Source organism: Thamnophis elegans, chromosome 11, assembly GCF_009769535.1.
Source record: "Thamnophis elegans isolate rThaEle1 chromosome 11, rThaEle1.pri, whole genome shotgun sequence".
NCBI lineage: Eukaryota > Metazoa > Chordata > Lepidosauria > Squamata > Colubridae > Thamnophis > Thamnophis elegans.
The window spans coordinates 19,422,589-19,442,603 of NC_045551.1; the positions used below are offsets into that span (position 1 = coordinate 19,422,589).

The 20,015-nt window shown below is 41.2% G+C and overlaps 1 protein-coding gene across 3 annotated transcripts in view; it reads left to right on the forward strand.

The window, feature by feature from the left end:
- The window catches only part of BCLAF3 (BCLAF1 and THRAP3 family member 3), a 41,824-nt gene that overhangs the window by 20,894 nt on the left and 915 nt on the right, over nucleotides 1-20,015 (forward strand). For 2 of the 3 annotated variants that reach the window (XM_032226429.1, XM_032226431.1), the window contains exons 9-11: nucleotides 5,153-5,267; nucleotides 10,743-10,835; nucleotides 15,016-15,165. In XM_032226429.1, coding sequence (XP_032082320.1) covers nucleotides 5,153-5,267; nucleotides 10,743-10,835; nucleotides 15,016-15,165 — 358 coding nt within the window. The remainder of the gene's footprint in view (nucleotides 1-5,152; nucleotides 5,268-10,742; nucleotides 10,836-15,015; nucleotides 15,166-20,015) is intronic. The other variant, XM_032226430.1, reaches the window with a different exon arrangement.

A 20,015-nucleotide genomic window follows, 5' to 3' on the forward strand; every position in this document is an offset into this window, starting at 1 on the left:
CTCATTCTGTTCTTTTATATCTGGTTTGAAATGGTCGTTTCCCACCTGCATAGACAGATGATTTTTTATTTTATTTTGGCGGCATGAATATACTTTGAAACAATGGCCACAGAGTAGAACCCATCATGGAAATTAGTCCAAATTAGTCTTATTTATTTTCGATACTCCTATGCCTCTGTGAAAAAACACTTTCTGTGTCCCAGCTCTTCAAAACTAGTTCATTTTTTATTAGACATTTTATTCATTTTTTATTAGACATTTTTTCTTTCACCTTTCAGCAGATACATGGTTTTATTTAGATCTCAACCATATAATAATGTGAATGCAAGCCACTGAGATAGGATACTGTCTTAAATCCATCTAAACTTTTTCTCTTCATTTACCAAAACAAAGATTTGTGATAATTTGCTTTAGTTGAGATGAAAATGTTGTAAATTTCTATTTGCAGGTAACTCTCAAGTTATGAATGAAATAGAGCCCGCCTATTCCATTCATAATCTGAGGATTCATGGGAGTGAATCTTGTACCTTGAATGAGATCACTCCTTCCTTGCACCCACCCACTAATCGAATGCAAGGCTTGTTAAGTGCACATGAGGTATTTCAGGGTGTGGAAAGCCATGGGGGGAATACCGATGGAACAGGCCACCCAAGATCACCCAAGGCCTCCCCGACCCACTGAAACACCTCATGCTCCCCAAATTGCTCCCCCCCCCAACCTGCCATGCCAGGTTACCTACCTTATGAAGATCTAGCAAGCAGTGTCTTCTCCAGCCTTGTGCATCCCTCCAATGCTCCGTTCAGCCCTTTGCAGGCTTCCTCCAGCCTGGTGCATGCTGAAATGGAGCCTCTAGGGGCCAGATCCGAGCCTCTGCGGGCCAGATCCTAGCCTCCAGGGCCCTGATCTAGCCCTCTGCAGGCCTCCCCTGGCCTGTTGCAGGCTGAAATGGAGCCTCCGGAGGTTGGAACCGAGGCGAACAACTTCTGTGGTGCTGCAAGATTCATAGTTTCAGGCCTTGTTCGGAAATGCTAGGGGGTGCTGATCGCATAACTTTGAACGTTTGCTAAGGGAATGTTCGTAACCCAGGGATTACCTGTAGTATCACATTTATAAATTTTTGTTTCCCCCTTCTGAAACTTCTGTAGCTCCATTATATCCTCTTTGGGTGTGATATCAAACTGCACACAACAGCCCGTAATAACGTAATAACACCATAAGGGCATTACGGTATCAACTTTCAATACTGCTCCTTATTATCCCTAAAATGCTGTTGGTCTGTTTTACAGCAAATCTTCAACACCTTCAATGAGCTGTTTTACCATTACACCCAAGATCTATCGCCTCATTACAGGTAGTCCTGTATCACCACAATCGCGACCAAAATTTTGGTTGCTAAGTGACCACTTTGCTTAGCAGTGGCAATCCAGGCAGTTGTCATTGATAAGTGAATGTTCCGATCTTAGGTGAGGCAACTTCATGCTAGCTTCCCACAATTAGGTCAGTGGGAAAGCTGGCAAGAAGTTGCAGACCTCAGGCCCTACTGGCTGGGGGAGAAAGCAACAGTGTGACGGGGGGTGTTGCAGAGAGTGCGTGAGGGCACTTAGAATTGTTTGGATTTGCAGCTCCAAAGTCAAGAGATTCTCAAGTCTTTCCATCCTGACATTGAAAATCCTCCATGGCTGATAATTCTACTTGGATTTTGCCATGGGATGTTTTCAGCCCTGCCTCCAGAGTAGAAAGGACTTCCTCTTGTTTCTGGGATCTGGCTGAAAAAGTTCCATTCCAAAATCCAAGCAGGAATCTGTGTAGAAATCAAAGCATACATGCAGAAATCTGCTGCACAAATACAAGTTGTTGCTGCATGCCATGAGTATGCTGAAAGGCCCATGCTGAAATCCAAGCCTCAATGCAGAAATCCAAACCTTGCTCCCCCCCACTCTTGTCTCTGGAAGTTGGCCAAAAAAGCTCCAGGTCAAGAGAGTCCTCTGGATTCTAGGGACTGACTGAAAATATTCCATGCCAAAATCATGTTTGGATTTTGGCATGGATCTTTTTCAGCCAGCTACCAGAGATGAGAGAAAATTTGCAGAAGGCAACAGTGGTTTGTGACTTCCCTGCTGGCTTCTCCATTGACTTTGGGGAAGCTGGCAAGAAAAATTGCAAATGGAAATCACATGATTGTAGGGTACTTGGCAACTAATCGTAAGGGCAAATAAGATTGCCAAGTCCCAAGTTGCAATCATGCAACCACAGGAGTGATGCAATAGCATCACTGGACATACCTTACTTTTCGGACTATATGATGCACTGGAATATAAGACAAGCCTAGATTTCGAAGAGGAAAACAGGGGGGAAAAGGGTTTTGGCCTCCACACATCCGGTTTTTGCCCTCCCCGGCCCTCAGGAGCACTCTACAGGCCTCTCAAACCCTTCATGCATCCAATTTTTGCAAAAAACGGGCCTGTTTTTGATGAAAACTGGATGCATGGGGGTGGGGGGTTTGGGAGGTCAAAAACATGGCCATTTGGGGCAAAAACGGGACGCGTAGAAGTTTTGGGACGTCTGCAGAGTGCTCCTGGGAGCCAGGGAGGGAAAATAAGATGGGCAAATAAGTCTATAAGATGCACAGACGTTTCCACCCACTTTTGTGCGGGTGGGGGTGGGGGAGTGCATCTTGTAATCCGAAAAATACAGTAAATCCTTTCATTGAGCAACATTATAACTTTGAATGGTAGCTAAACGAATGGTCATAAATCAAGGACTACTTATAGTCACTGTTACAACTAATCTCATTCATTTATATTAGTTTGAATTTTTTACATCAGTGCGCATAACTTTACATTGAATGATATGCTGCACTTTGACACCTATTTCTCTAATGTCTGGAGATCCCTTTGGAGCTTTTTAAGTCCCTTATTGTTTTAATGACTCTTCACGGTTTAGGGTCATCGACAAACGTGGCCATTCTACTTCTCATGCCTGAATCCAGTCAATTTATAGTATGTTAAAAAGCATCAGCTAGACATAATTCTGGGGGACTATATCCCTATTTTGTGAAAAATGTTAACCAGTCATTCAAATACCCTTGGCAAGTATGTTTCATATATGTGTATCTCTTTTAGTTTTTGGCTTTACTGCATTGCTACCATCTTTCAGATGCACAATTTGCCATCCATTATCTTTATTCCGTAGTTTAATTTTATAACACCATAAGAAAATATAGCTTTTTTTCAGTCATAATAGTAGCAAAGTTCTATCTGGCAAACTATTCTGGGTGATGAATGATCATGTAGACTCTGGCTCTTTGGCTTTCTGTATTTGTCATCCACACTCAGGCCAGAGCATTCACTACTTAAATAAATTTATTACAGATTCAGAGTTTCCAGAACCAAGCCATCTAGTTTTAAATTGTTGAATTCAGGGTATCCTTCAGTATAAAATAATACTAGGAGGAATACAATCATTCCATGCCTGTTTGACAGATGCTATATTATTTGTCAAGCAGAGCCAGAGCTACCTTTTTTTAGAATTGTTAGTTATTACGTTGTTAGGTATTATTATTGCTGCTGCATCTGAATTTTAACATTGGCCTCCACTGCTTTTCACTGTAAAAATTTGCCATGTCATGCTACCAGAATGCAGGTAAATTTATCAATCATTGGTTTCCTGAAATATAGTTTTATTTCATTTTACTTAGTAAATTTAAGATTATTACCTTATTCATTGTCTTATATTTTTATTCACAAATTCTGAACAAAATTGGTTCGATAAAGTGGTTGTCATAAAAATTGGTACTTTGAGTGTGTAAAAAAATGGCCCATTATTTTTACAAGATGAATTGCCCAAACTGTTGAATTCATATCCATTTAATTTATCTATTTATGAGGCCATAGAAAAAGATTACTGATGGCTGCTTTCCTATTTCAGTTCCTTTCCAAATTAGAAGATCATCCAAAACCGTTTCTTGTTTAATTTGATATTTTGCCAGGAGTTTTGGCATTCATGTTATTTTTAAATAATTATACTGTATCTTTAAATCATTAATATCTTAGATTGTATTTATGAAATGTTTGGTTCAGGCTTGATCATGAACAGGATTGGTCTAATTGAGTTGTCTGAATTGGTCTAAAATGATTGGATTAATTTCACGGATAAAGATGTACTATGATGTCTAATTTGATATAGAAAAATAGATAATTTGATATAGAAAAATAATAAAATACTAATCTTCTAAAACAGATTATTTTAGAGTGCTACATTTAACACTGTAAACTGAAATTTCAGAACAAATAAAGATTAGTGTAGTTCTTTGCGCAAATACCGTATTTTTTGGACTATAAGATGCACCGGACTATAAAACACACTTAAAGTTACAGGAGGAAAACAAGAAAAAAATAGTTTTTGGCCTCCACATGTCGCATTTTTGCTGTCCCTGGCCCCCAGAAGCACTCTGCAGTGCTCTGAACAGCCTGTTTTTGCCCAAAATGTGCCCTCCCAAGCCCCCCACATGTTGTGTTTTCACCCTCCCAAACCCCCAGAAGTGCTCTGCAGTGCTCCGCCTGGCCTATTTTTGCCAAAAATGAGCCTGTTTTTGCCAAAAACACACCCATTTTTGGTCCCATTTTTGGCCTGTAGAGTGCTTTTGGTTCCGTTTTTTGCCTGCAGGGTGCTTCTGGGGGCCTGGGAGGGCAAAGACATGATGCACAGAGGGCTTGAGAGCTCCTAAAACAGTTCTGTTTTTGGCAAAAACAGGACATGCAGAGCACTACAAAGTGGTTCTAGGGGTTGGGGAAGATGAAAACGTGACGGGTGGAGAGTGATGAGTGGAGGGTTGAGGAGGCAAAAAATACCCATACATGGTCTATAAGACGCATCTAAATGTTCATCCACTTTTTAGTGGGGGAGGTGCATCTTATACTCCGAAAAATACAGTACTTAACATTGCTTGCACATAGTAATGTACTAAGTCTCAATATATGGAATATTGCACAAGTAAGAATACTTTATGATTAGCACATTTGTTAGACATATCAGTTGACTGTTGAATTTATGACAGGTTTCATAAATTATATTTGATTAAAATTGTACATTACTGGGATAATTTAAATAAATTTATTTAAATTAATAAACACTGAAATATTTTGTTGTTTAGGCATGCACAAAATAGGAGCTTTGTAAAGCTTCGGAATGCTCAAACATACAAATACCAGAAATCACCAAGATTCCCAAGTCAGCCTTTCAGAAAATTTATTAAGAAACCATACATGGTAAGTTATTAGGAATGTTAGTTGTGTACAATGTTTTCACAATTCCATTTATTTTGACAGAGTTTTCATTGTGATGTTTTTGTTGTGGCTTTGTTTGCTATTATACACTGCCCAGATTCCTATAATCTTGGGCAGATTATAAATACAATTCATATTTTTTCCCCATTTTTTTGTAGGATAATGTGTGAACAGCTCAAAAATAGGTAAAAAATATGTACTTGACAAAATTTTATACAGAAAATACAGATTTAGGTTCATTACATATCTTTCCTTCTGGGGGAAAAAACCCCCACTTCAAATTGTGTTATACGTTTTGAAATAATTCAGACCCTAAATAGAGTTGTTACAGAGTAAATTGGATTAGACTATAGATTTTATTATTTTTAATTTCAAACAGAATTTAATAAAGCAGAAAAGCATAATATCATTTGTAATTGAAGAATCTGTAGACATATACTGTGTGCACAATTATTAGGCAAGTTGTGTTTGAGAGGATTAATTTTATTATTGGTGAACCTTTTTCCCTCGAGTGCCAAAAGCGTATGTGTGCTATTGCATGCATGTGCATGCCCACACCTATAATTAAATGCCTCCCTGCATTGTGCCCACCTGTGCATGTGCGCGCTAACCCCTCCTCCCCGCTGTCCCCTGCACATGTGTGCATGGCTTTCTTGGAGCCTGGGGAGGGTGAAAACGCCCCCCCCCCCCCAGGTCCTCTGGAGGCAGGAAACCGCACATTTCCCAATTTCCAGTGTGCCCGTTTTTCACCTTACCCAGGCTCCAGAGGCTTTCTTGGAACCTGGGGAGGACGAAAGCGGCCTCCTCCGCCCTTTAGGAGACCCTCCGGAGGCCGGAAATGGCCCATTTTCTGACTTCTGGTAGATCTGTTTTTCACCCTCCCAAATCTTCAGGGGGCTTTCCTAAAGCTTGGGGAAAGCGAAAAATGGCCCACCGGGCCCACCGGAAGTTCATTGCTTGCAAATGGGACTCTTTGAAATGGACCTAATTGCTTAGACTCTCTATCATTTATCTGTCCAGGCAGAAAGTGTTTGGTACCTCCATCTAACCGAAACTGTTTGGGCGCCTATGGGGCACTTGGGTATGGAGCAAATTGCTCTGTTTCCAAGACCCCCATAGGCGCCCAGGTCTCCCACACTTTTCTCCCAGAGGGAGATGAAGCTTCGTCTACTTGCTAATGGGATGCTTTGAGAGGGAGCAATTAGGCGACCCAATGCACAACCCACTCTGTCTCACTGTCTCTCAGTTTGCCCGCAGCTATGCTGGGGAGGCACCCACACAAGGCATCAGGATCGCCTGCCTCCCCTGTGCCTCTGCCTCCGCTTGCTGCCGATGCCTTCACACGAGCCTCTGGTGAGCCAGGCACCTGCACCACATGTCCAGACTGCCTGTCTTCCTCTGCCTCTGTGCTTGGACTTATCTGTGCTGTGCCAAGGGGCAGGCGGGATGTGGCTGCTGCCAGACACCATTGGTCCCTGTGCGCTTGTTGCCTGTCTCTTGTGCTGGCCATGCTCGCTCCTCCCAGCTTATTTGTATGGTTGGGCTTATATTAGACCATCCCCGCAAAATGAGGCTATGGCTTATTTTTGGGGTGGGGCTTATTTTTAGGGAAACAGGATATATTGTGCAGATGTTCTTATACTCCTATGCCAGCTACTTGGTTGCGTGATTTAATGCCAGCTACTTGGTCCTACTTGCTTCTACATCCTGCCACTGTATCTTGGACGGGAACCTGTTTGGAGCATGGGTCCTGTCTAGTGTGTACTTGAGTGCGTTCTTAGTGTTATATTCCCAGAGTTGTGAGTGAGAGGTTTTCAAGAAAAAAGAGCAGATAACCATCCATCTGGAATGGAATAAAAATTCCTGCCTTGGGCAAGGGGGTTGACTAGAAAACCTCCAATATCCCTTCCAACTCTGTGATTCTATGATTCTACTCCTGGATGCTCTGTGTTTCATATGGGACCGTGGCTTTGACACTCACTAGGCCATGTGTACCCTCTTTCAGCTGGTGTACAGTCTCTAAGTCAGTGTTTTTCAACCTTTTTTGTGCAAAGGCACACTTTTTTCATGAAAAAAATCACGAGGCACACCACCATTAGAAAATGTTAAAAAAATTTTAACTCTGTGCCTATATTGACTATATATAAAGTGTTTTTCCCATGGCACACCTTATACTATGTCACGGCACACTAGTGTGCCGTGGCACAGTGGTTGAAAAACACTGCTCTAAGTATCAGACTTGGAATGGAAACGCCATACATTGTGAAGAGCTTCCAACTTTTCACATTAACAGTTTCCATATCCTCCTTTAACCATTTTACTATATCAGTAGGGTATATGGTGATTGGCAGTGTATAAATGTTAATAGCATGGATTTTGTTCTTCCATTGAGCTGACTCTTCAGGACCTGTATTGACCTTTGATAGTATTTGGATGTTGCTGTTTTCCTTGTCTCCTCCTCATAGCTCCCATGTGACTGAGATACTGTGATGAAATGTACACCTGAAGAATTAATGAAATAATTGGCAACACAGAGCTTTCTGTGAGAGAGGCCCAGATTAAGAAGTTGCGCAGATGGATGGAGGAGGTGGGAAAGGGGTTCAGGGTAACCATATCCTAGAATCTCTCAAGATATAAGAGATCCCTAAGGAGGCATGCATAAGTGCACCAGCGTGCCTACCGTCCTTGCCCTACTGACCATATTTATATGTACTAATTTAATGTGCTTATGGCTATGTTTTACTTATTTATATCCATTTATTTGTGCCATTTTTTTGTGTGTCCATGTCTGTGTCTATATTGATACTTGTTTCCTTGTACTTGTTGACAAATTAAATAAATAAATAAATAAATAAATAAATAAATCTAGTAGGTTCAAAGCTTATAGTTTTAGTTTGGCAAGATTCTGTCCATTAGGTATTAGCAAATAAACTTCATTAGATTTTGCTTTGTCATCTTTAGGTTTAGGCCTGACAGATACTAAGCTACTTAACTGTTTGTATGTCTGTTATATAGTCTGCTGGTAGCTCCACCCCTCCATCTTAACTACTTTCTTCTCCCTCTTCTCCAGTCTGAATGACATCTCAATTTGGTCACTGTAGATTTGTGTATTTCATTTACTCTTAGCCTATATCTTGATGTCATTCATGTTGGCTAATGGAGTTCTACTTTTGAATTTGTATCCAAATTCCAGACCTTGTGATTATCTGGCTGAGTGGGTTTAATTTTATACAGAATAGTACTGGGGACATTGATATATATGGTATATGCAGCACTTGACCACTTGTGTGAGCTGTCGAGTTGAAATCCAATGTTGTTTTCTAGGGTTAAATTGAGTTCTTGAGGTAGGTCCTTAATGTCCTATTGTCTTTGCATAGTGCCAGGCATTCACAGATTCATGTGTGTGTGCAACGAGTTGCAAGTTTTCCAGTAATGAATTCAGATTGTATCAGATTGGACTGATTGGTCTTGACCAGGCATGTCCAACCTATTGCCACTGGTTGCATGTGGCCTTGGATACACGATCATAAACTTTTAACATTTTTATATGATTTTATATTATAAAACTGTAATATATATATTTATATGGGCCCAAGACAATTCCTCTTCACCGAGTGGAGCTCAGACAAGCCAAAAGGTTGGACACCCATGATCTAGACCTTGATTCTTGGACAACTGCTCTGTCTTGAGCAATTGATGTTTTGAGCTTTTGGTGTTCTTTCCAATGCCCTTCTGAGCTGTGCTGATAAATTGGCTCATTTGGTCCTGTAGCTTAATGTCTATAATGCCTGGTAGAACTTTCCATGTTGTAGGGAGGCAGGTTACTGGCTGACAGTTGACTGGTGCTGTTCTCTTATGGGGGTCTTTCTTGATCAGCACTGTCCTTGCCTCAGTTAGTCATTCTGGAGGGGAGCCTGCTGCTAGCAGCTGTTTCATCCGTGCTGCTAGACATTCATCCACTGATGTTAGTTTCTTAACCATTAGGTCTGGATTATTTCTGGGCTGGGTGCTATCCAGCTCTAGACCTTAACTCAGTGTTGAGTGTCTGCTACTGTTATAAGGACTGTGAATCCTGTTCTGGGAGATTACTGTGGTCTGATCTCAGGTCCTGTAGCCCTTTGCACTGGTGTTTTGTGTCTTCTGTATCTCCCATACATCATTTTAGTACAGTTCAGTTTCTACTGTTGGTGGCTCTTAGGTTACTGTGTTATTGCACCGCAATTGGGAATGCAGTTTGAATGATTCTTTGATGGGGGAAAGGCATTTATCTTCTTGACCTCTGTTCTCTAATTTATCAGCCTGGTATGCAGTGCAGTGCATCTTTGTTTAGTAGTTTTGAGGCCTTCAGATGGAGTTAGGCCCTTGCATTTTTTGAGTAGCCAAATTTTATCCCTAAGCTTTACACCTTTCTATAATTCCACTAACTGACTAACCTCTCTACACGTTGTCTTGATATTAACCTCTAACCTCATTTTCGGCCAGTGGGGGTGAGGATATACTGCTGTTATTCTGATTGTGTAGCCAAACATCTCTGAGATTGCAGATGCTATAATCTGTACATTGGTTTGAGTTATGGCAGTAGTAGGTATTTTGTGAGGGTTCTTTTGGAATCTTCTAGCATACTATCTGATGATACTTCTCCCCTGGTAATTCACCTCAAGGGTTGATTGTAGCTAGTTTATGAATGATCTTATACCTCATATCACCGACTGTTCTCTGTAATGGAGGCTGTGGCAATGAGGTTCCAGTTTCAAGTGTAGCTGCACATCCAGTTTGTTTTTCTGGGTCTTCTTGAGTCTGGGCTGTAATGTGTAGTCCATCTAATGTGTTGTTGAGTCAAGTTGTGAGAGCAGCTTCTTCTTTGCTGTGTTGAAATGTTGAGTAACTAGCTGTTTCTCAGTTAGAGTGCAGGTTTTCGGTGATCAAATATCCCCTCTCATTAGATCTACTGTTGTAGTAGCATTCCATCAATTCCAGATGATCTTTTGTAGTCCATCAGTTGTTTCTTCCAGTAGCCCATTTATCATCAGATTGTCCTGATTTCCCCAAGATCTGACAGGGATCTTGTTAACCTCGGGGCCTCATCTGCACTGGCATGACTCTTCTAATTCATGTCACTCACATTTGTGGTATAGGCAGTGATGTGTTAGGGGGGTCTTTGCCTAAGAACCCCTATTTGTAAGGTAGGTAACAGTCAAGATTTGAACCTTGGTCTCTCATATCAAAGGTGGTACTCTAGCCACTACACTATTCAGCCACCTGTTTCTCTTTCTTTCTCTCGCTCTCTCTTTCTATGTATGTTAAACTATTGAAGATGAGGAAATGCACCCTGACTTTTTTCCTTTTATTGCTTTTTTTAAGGAGGAAAAATAAAAATTCTTTATGTTGGATTTGCAGGGCTTATAACTTGAAAAGCTTAAATATTCAATCAATCATTGCAATTTTCTTTTAATATAGAACTATTATACTGAAAATTCACATGCTGATATTGCAATCAATCGATTTAAAAGACGAATTGAAAATCCTGAAACAGTTCAAAGACCCACCAAGGTATATTTTAATTTTACGGAATTCTACTGGATCTGTAGCATTACCTTTCTCTTTACAATATAGTTACACAGTTGAATATTACCACATAGACAATAGAAGGTCATTGCAACTAGAATAACTGAATGAACTAGATTTTCTTTAAAAAAATTAGTTTCCTCCAGTAAGAAAAGTGCTATGATCCTAGGAAAATATTCCTGTTGCAGAAGCATTGTTTAAAAAAATAAATATGTCTTGTATCTCCTACGATCTGGTATGAGTTGTAATGCACGAATCTAGTGAGTTTCTATTCACAATAGGAAAGTAGATATCTAATTAAATTTGAAACAACTTTTTAAAATTCAAAACTGAAACATTGACAGAATCATTAAGTGACATAAAAATGTCCTTAATAACAGACTCCAGCTCAGAATTAAGCATCCCCATAGTTCCCTCTAGTGATCAAAGACATTTATTTGTTTGTTTGTTTATTCCTCTTCCTAGCCAATCAGATTCCATAAAAATTGGCAAATTTCAATCACCCACAACAAAACAATACAGGGCTACAAATTATTTTAGAAGTAGTAGATTAAAACCACAACATTTATCTTTATATTTCACGAGAAAAAGTATCCATACTTCCTTATTTTGCCTGTCTCTAGCAATCCTCTTCCTTTTTATTTAGTAATAAAGAAGTCTCAAAAATGGAATTCAGAGCTTCTAAAGGGATTATAAGCTGTAACTAATGAGAGCCTCTTTTAACTTGTATGGATAATAGTCTCATAGATTGTTTAAGAAATGAAGGGCACACTTTATTGTCCATTTGAAAAGTAAATTCCAAAACAACAGTTTTATCCAACAATGACATGATTTCGACCCTGCCTTCCAGCTTCAGTTTAACAGTTATTCTGGCAGCAGATCTTCTAAAATTGCTTGCAGGCTGTTGCTATTATCGGAGGATCTTAAGAGATGATTCTGGGACTTTCCTCAACCTTGGAGAGTCTAGTATACAAAAGGAAGCCTGTTTCTTCTATTGTTGAGTTGGAAAAATGACAGTCCAGAGAGAGGGAGTGGTTGCAAGGAGACCTTTGTATGTACACTAGTGTCTATGAAACATTATCTCTAAATATATGTGTGAAATAACAATATTTTCTCAAATTTTAATTATATTTAATAATATGTTCTGATGTGTTGTAAATTTTATTTTTAGATTGTATTTAACGTTAGCCAATAACATTTGAACCTTTTGAATTTGGGAATATAAAGTTGGATTGATGGAGCTAAAGGGATAGTAGCAGGAATGGGTTTCAGCTGGTATGCACGTACCCGATCATGAAATTTAGTGTGCCTTCCTGTACCTGAACTTCCGGAGGCCCTTTACCAGAATGATCCCTCCCCTGGCCTGCCCCCCCCCATCCGCCCAGAGGAAGAAGGCAGTGATGCTGGCCAGCGCTCTCTTCACCCCACCGCTGACCCTGCAGCCTGCCAGCTGCAGCGCTGCCTGCCATATCTAACTGGGTGGCTGGCCAGGAAAGCGGCGAGAGGGTGATCGCCGTCCATCGTCCCTGCCTTCTTTTTCTGTGAGCCGTGGCAGCGAAGAAACAGGCTTCTTTGCCAGCCTCCCAGCTGATCCAGTCCCCCTTACACATGCACTTTGCACTGCGGCAAGCATTGTGTGCCTGTGTGTGAGTGTGATGTGCCTGCCTTCCGTGGCATGCCCAACACCTTCGGACATCCACCAGGTCACCCACGGAGTGGCAGAGAAATCTGGCTTCAGCAAAAAGAAAAAAGCCATTTGAAATTAGCTGTCTCTGCTGCTCTGCTAAAAAGGCGGGAACAAAGGCCAAGAGATAACAGGACGACTAATCATATTCAGTTAACCCCCAGAGCGGTAAGAGGCTGAATTGGGAGTTCTGTGAATTGGCTTGTAGGACACAGAATGCCGTGATCATAGGATTTATTGGGCACCGGTTTTAGTTCATAGAATATATCTACAAATATAATTGGAAGGGATGCGTGTGTGAGAGAGAGAGGGTGGGATAGAGAGTGAAAGGAAGGAAGAAAGGAAGGAAGGAAGAAAGAAAGAGGGAGAGATACACACAAGAAAGAAAGGAAGGAAAGAAAGAATGGAGGGAGAGTGAGAGAAAAAAGAGAGACAAAGATAGAAGAGAAAGAGAAAAAGAGAAAGAAGGAAAGAGAAAGGAAGGAAGGAAGGAAGGAAAAAGAAAGAAAAAGAAAGAAAGTGGGAGAGAGAGATGAAAGAAAGAAAGACAAAAGGGAGAGAGAGAGACAAAAGGAAAGAAAGAAAGAGAAAGAAATAAAAGGATGTTGAAAAGAAGCCAACCTAGTTTATCTAAAATAGTCTATAATTATCATAATTATACTAGATTTCCTAAATAAACAGTAATTAGAGGATAGAGGATTTCACGGGCAGGACTATATCATGGGACACCATTTGGAACAGGATAGTCATGGCTATTAATAATAGGTATTTCCCATATGTTCATGGAATGTCCAGGAATGAGAGGATAAGATTTATGTTCGGAAGCCACTTTGGTATGTAAATAATTATAGTGTAATTTCCACTTATTATTCATGGGGCAGATCATTCCTACATTATTCCTACATATTCTTGAAAATTAATGGAAATATTATACTTCTGAACATTATTTTGTGTTTCATGATTTCAAATTATAAGAGACAAAGTTTCATAAAAAGTTAGAACATGATAATTGTTAATGGGATAGGGAGACTGCAGGCACTTAGTCAAAGCCCCATTTTTATATGTGTTATGCCACATATGAAAGGGAACATTATCTCCCCTGTTCCTACTGATGTTTTCTTGAATAATGTTTCTATGTGGTATTCTAGCTAATAGGTTTGGGGATAATTAAAAAAATAAAATTGTTCCTTTTAATAGTATATGGGCAGAAGCCTAACATTTTTCTTTAAAACCATAGTGTGTGTGTGTGTGTGTGCGTGCGCGCTCGCACGCATGTGTGCGTGTACCATACCATATTTTTCGGAGTATAAGACGCACCTTTTTTCCTCAAAAAAGAGGCTGAAAATCTGGGTGCGTCTTATATACTGAATACAGCATGTTTTTGCCTCCCGTAACCCCACCCTCTTCACCAAAATGGCCGTGCATAGCCTTATGGAGGCTTTCAGAGAGCTCCTGGGAGCTGGGGAGGGCAGAAATGAGTGAAAAACGGGCTGTTTTTTTACCCCCTAGCCCCCAGCAGCAATCTATAAGCCTCCATAAGGCTATCCATACAATTTCTTTTGACAAAAAAGGGCCTGTTTTTGCAAAAAAAAATGGGCCGTTTTTTGCTCGTTTTTGGGCCCCCACCCTTCCAAGAGCACTCTGCAAGCCTCCACAAGGCTATTTAAGCCTTTTTAGAAAAACGGGCCCGTTTTCGCAAAAAACGGGCCATTTTAGGGGAATTTGCAGAGTGCAAAAACTTTTTTTCCTTTTGGAAAGCTCTTTAACTGATTGATGAGAATTACATTGATCGAGTGCTGTGCCAGCAGAAACAAAGTCTTAAGCTGCTGCAGATTGTCAGCGCCTTCTCCAGCACATGAATAAATACACCTGGAAACATCTACTTACCTACCTACTCTTTCTCTCTCTCTCTACTTACCTACTATATTTCTTTCTCTCTCTACCTACCTACCTACTCTCTCTCCCTATCTACTGTATTTCTCTGTTTAACTCTTTCTATTTCTCTCTATCCCTCTACCTACCTACCTACCTACACACTCTCTGTCCCTCTCCCTGCCTACCTACTGTATTTCTCTCTATCTATCCCTCTATACCTACCTACCTACCTACTCTCTCTCTCCCTATCTATCTACTGTATTTCTTTCTTTCTTTCTCTCTCTCTCTCTCTCTGTGTCTCTATCTCTTTATCTACCTACCTACCCTCCTACCTATCTAATTGCTCTACCTACCTACACACTCTCTGTCCCTCTCCCTACCTACCTACTGTATTTCTCTCTCTTTCTCTCCCTCTCTATCCCTCTACCTACCTACCTACTTTTTTTAAAATTGCCTCTTCAAAACCTTGGTGCATCTTATACTCCGAAAAATACGGTACATGTTTACACAAATACAATTTAAACTTACAATTCTTGATTCTTCTATTAAGGATTATTCAGGTAAGCTTCTGAAAACTGTTCAATGATTTTTTTTCCCCCTCAACAGTACAGTTTTATTGATGGGCGCCCTCACTTCAGATCAAATTTAGTACAAAAGGGCTTGAATATACAGGCTAAATATCAGCGGTTACGTTATGCTGGTGCAAGAGGAGTTACCACTTACAAAATCAGAGAAGAACTTTTGCGGAAACAGTAGGTAAATGAATTATTTTGGGTGAAAATTTGAATGGTTGTCAAGAAAAATATGGTTAATGACAAGAATTCCACAAATAGACAACAAAATGAAGTCTAAATACAAATGACTGTATAGATGACAGTTATACCATCACTGCAATCAAATCATGTTAAATTCTACAAAAATGCTAATAAAACAGTTGTCATTATCCTAATAAGTGTCAAAGATAGAAATTGAAAGCCTTTTTAATTGTAACAGTTACGTATACATTTTTTATGTAAGTATGATTTATAAATTCTGTTTCCTGAAAATAAGATCTACCTTGAAAATAAGACCTAATTTGATTTTTTAAGCATGTGCCTAATATAAACTCTACCCCCAAAATAAGTGAAGTGGTGGGTGTGGCCAGTACAGGAGGCCACCCAACCACATGTCTCCTCACAAACATGGACAGCAATCCCTGAGTTGGCACTGAGCATGGCGACTCCTTCCCTTCCCAGTCACTTCAAGGAGGCTCAGCCCCTTAATCGCAGCCCTGCGGATTGGCTGAGTCAGTGAGGGCCTGGAGCTATCTCGTTTTGCCTCTCCAAGCTTCTAGAGGTGTTTCTGGCACATACTCACCAGCCCTGGCCCTGCTTGTGGCACCAGACAACCTTGTAACTCAGGGCCCCTTTCTTCCACAGCTTACCTTGTGGTTCTGGAACAGGTGGTGACCAGCTGCTGCTACCATTCAAGGCAGAAGGTCAGCAGCGCATTGGGATCAGCTCCCTCCTGTGCCTCTGCCCGGATGCTGTGCCTGTTGCACCTGCTGCTAATGGCTTCACAAGGGCTCCTTGCTCTCCTGACTGCGCTGCTCTTGGCCACCCTGCTGAGCTGCTCCTGCCTGGCATGGTGCAACTCAGACAAGATATATGACCTCTGGAGCGCTTACCCCGCAGCCAGCCTGCCAGGGCCCCTTCACCAGTGGTCGGAGTGACAGAGGGAGATCTCTCCTTCATCTTTTGCACCCTAAAGCCCCATCTTCTCTGGCTGCCAAGACAGCCCTGCCAGGATGAGGATTGATCAGCGGAAGCTGCGGAAACCTCCAGTCTTGCAATCCTGCATAGGGAAAGTGAAGGTTTGCTCTTGAACTGACACAGAGCATTGCACTGGGGGGCTTCTGCAGGTAACATTGAGTTATACGTCGTCCTCCAGCCAGAAGGGTGCAGACCGGGGGCTCAGCCAGGGAAGGCGGTATTTTGTGGCACAAAGGAGGAAGGGGCGATCTCTTTCTCTGTCCTGCTGTAGGGCTGCCATGGAGCTCACGTATGTCAGGGGAGGGGTGCAGCCCAAAGACGACAGTGGGCGAGGCGTTGCTGTGCCTGCAACCACTGGCATAGGGGCCCTGGCAGGCCGATGGCAGGGGAGGCACTCCGAAGATTGTAGATCTGGGCTGAGTTGCCCCATGCCATGAAGGAGCAGAGCAGCAGGACCAGAAGGGCAAAGAGCCCCCATGAGGCCAGCAGCAGCAGGTGCAGCAGGCCCAGCACCTGGGCAGAGGCACGGGTGGAAGCTGATCCTGACGCACCGCACCTTTGCCTTGTAGCAACAGCCTGGGTAAGACCCAAGCTCCAGTGTCCCAGGAGCAGCAGGCAGGGTGGGCAGAGGCTGGGTGTGCCAAGAGCTTGAACCATTGCAGCCACAGGCAAGTAGACAGAGGGCGGGGACGGCAGTAGCAGCGTTCCCACTTCTGTCAGTCCCTATGCTCGCTGCCTCCTTTAGGTGAAAAAGTATGAATTCCCCCCAAAATAAGCCTAGTGCTTATTTTCAGCTCAAAAGAAAATAAGTCCGGGAACATGGTACATACCATATAAGGGTTCATTTATTATATTTATGTTTTCTCTGTCAGAGTAGCAGCTTGGTTTCATGATAATCTCATGAATCATGATAATCTCATGAATCATGATAATCTCATGAATCATGATAATCTCATGAATCATGATAATCTCATGAATCATGATAATCTCATGAATCATGATAATCTCAAGAGCTGCGGTGGCACAGTGGTTAGAATGTAGTACTGCAGGCTACTTTGATCACCGGCTGCCAGCAGTTTGGCAGTTCGGGTCTTAGCGGCTAAAGGTTGATTCAGCTTTCCATTGTTTTGAGTTCGGTAAAAACGTGGACTCAGATTGTTGAGTCAATATGCTGACTCTAAACTGCTTAGAGAGGACTGTAAAGCACTGTGAAGCCTAAGTCTAAGTACTATTGCTATAATCTTCCAAGGTTGATCATGTGAGAGAGGTAGGAGGGGGGGACTCCATCTTCAACCTGTGGTTTATTTCATGATTCCTGATTATTTGTTTCTGAATGTAGAAAGCTAAAATAATAGAAATTTGAACTGGCCAGGAAAAGTAGACATCTTACACTTGTTTGTTTTGATGAAGAGATCACAGCTATAAGGTCATCTCCTGAGAATCAGTGTGAGAAACATCATTGGGGCTGCCTGATGTGTTTATCTTACCGGCAAACAGCCTTGCAATCAGAAAACAATATACCACTTTGTTAGTACATTTTGTCTCCTCTGCATCTCTATTCACAGTGCTGCATGAAATCATTTTTTGTGTATTTTAGTTTGTTTTTGTCTGAACAACTCTTCTTTTCAGGATTTTAAGGCAGTACACTGCCGTTATTCCTTCCTTAGATTTTAAAGCTAAAGGCTTTAATTCTAAGGGAAGAAAATATAACTCTGGATAGCTTTCAGTTATTTATGGTTCTGCTGAGGTTTCTTTTTCTTTTCATTCTGTTTTAGCAACAAGGAAGCAATGAAAAAAAAAAGTTTATTAAAGTCAGTTTCATCAAGCATTCCCTTTCTAATAGCCTTCTAACAGACACTTGAATTGATAATAGTATAGCAAAACACATAAGATCCTTACAATAACATTAATATTTTTTTTTATTCTATATTATTCTTTTGCCATCTTTTTTAAAATATACACTTAAGACTTCCGGTCTGGCGTCAAGCAAGGAAAGGGAAAGAAAACCAGGTTGTCCTCAGCAGAGGAAAATATGCAAATGTAATAAAGGTTAGAAGGGAGGGAGGGAGGGCAGTAGGGAAGTCAGGATGGAGAGGAGAAAGGAGAGGAATAGGAAAGGCAGAAGAAGGGGGGAAGGATAAAGAGGAGGAAGAGAAAGAAGAGAAGGGAAAGAAGGTGGGAAGAAAGAAGGAGAGGAGAAAGAGGAAAAACTGGGGAAGGAAGGAGGGAGGGAAGAGAAGAAGGTAGTAAAGAGGGAAAGAGGGAGGGAAAGAAAGAGAGAAGGAGAGTTGAAAGGAAGGAGGGAAGGAGGGAGGAAAGGAGGGAGATTAAAAGGAAGGAGGAGGGAAAGAGGCAGGGAAGGAGGAAAGGTATGTGAGAAGGAGGGGGGGACCGAGGGAGAGAAAGGACGGGGAAGGAAAGGAGGAAAGGAGAAAAGAAAGGAGGGAAGGCAGGGGAGAAGGAAGTAAGGGGGGGAGGGAAGAAAAGAGGGAGGGAAAGCTACCTAACCTTTGATGTTTATAATGATTTGATAGTATGGGAATATCTCGAAATGTAGTTGTATTGTTTGTTACAAGTTATGGATGTTGTATTTTCTTTTTACCAATAAAATCTTTAAAGAACAAAAAAAAAATACACTTAAAAGCATACTAATAGTTTTATTGATCTATAAACAAAACCGGGATTCTTTCAATTTAAAGTCTGGACTGCAAATTAAATGTACAAATAAATACCGTGTTTCCCTGAAAATAAGACAGGGTCTTATTTTCTTTTGCTCACCGAAATAAGCCCTTGGCCTTATTTTCGGGAAGGTCCTTATTTTTGAGGTACAGGAGGCAGCGAACGTGGTCACCTCATGGCTGCTGCTGTGTTGCAATATTTTCAGGGAGGGCTTCTTTTCAGGGGAGGGCTTATTTTAGCTCATGCGCTCAAAAGCCTGATTGGGCTTATTATCCAGGGAGATCTTATTTCCAGGGAAACAGGATAAGCAAATAAGTATATCAGTTAAAATATGGCACTGCTAGATGAGTTATATTTTTTCTCTCTTCTCAGCCTTTTAAAGAAACAAAGAATCATTAATTGACATTTTTTTAAGCTGGGCAAAATGATGGTCCTTTTCCTTTTTCTTGACTAGAAAAAAAGCCATCCTGGGTTCACACATGGTACTAAGGTTATAAAAATTGGGTTGATTTTGCAACAGGTAATGAATGAATGAAGTCATTAAAGCTTAGCGTTATGTAGAATCCAAGCCACAATACTTTATACAACAAATATGATCAAATCCTCATGTAGTTGGGAAGAATGGCTTCATTCACATTCAATATTAAGCTTTAAATTCTATATATAGGCCAATGATTGAGTTTTATTCATTACACTACACCAGAACTACTCAAACAATATTATGACAATGTATGTACCTACCCAATGTGAATCTGCCTAAACAAACATATTCTTTCCAATTTAACCCTACTTAACTAAACTAGTATGAAGTACTTGAAATTGTCTGCCTTTGTTTCTAGGAAGGGTTAGTGCTGTTAGTGCAGAGTTATTTTCTAGAGGCAGAATCAAATGAAGAAATGGTTTTTATAGCTAGCCTCTGTTGCAGAGGTGGGTTCCTACCAATTCAGACCCGTTAAGCTGAACCAGTAGTAACTTGGCAGCCTAGGTCGCTGGAACTGGCAGCGACCTGCGCTTGCCACGCCCCCAAACTTGTTCTCTCGGCAGCACCATAGAGGCCGCCATCTTTTTTTTTGCTTCTGGGCATGCGCAGAAACATTTTTTAGTACTGCGAATGCGCGCATATGGGACACATCCCTGAGCAAACCAGCAGTAGCAGCAGCCGTAACCCGCCCCTGC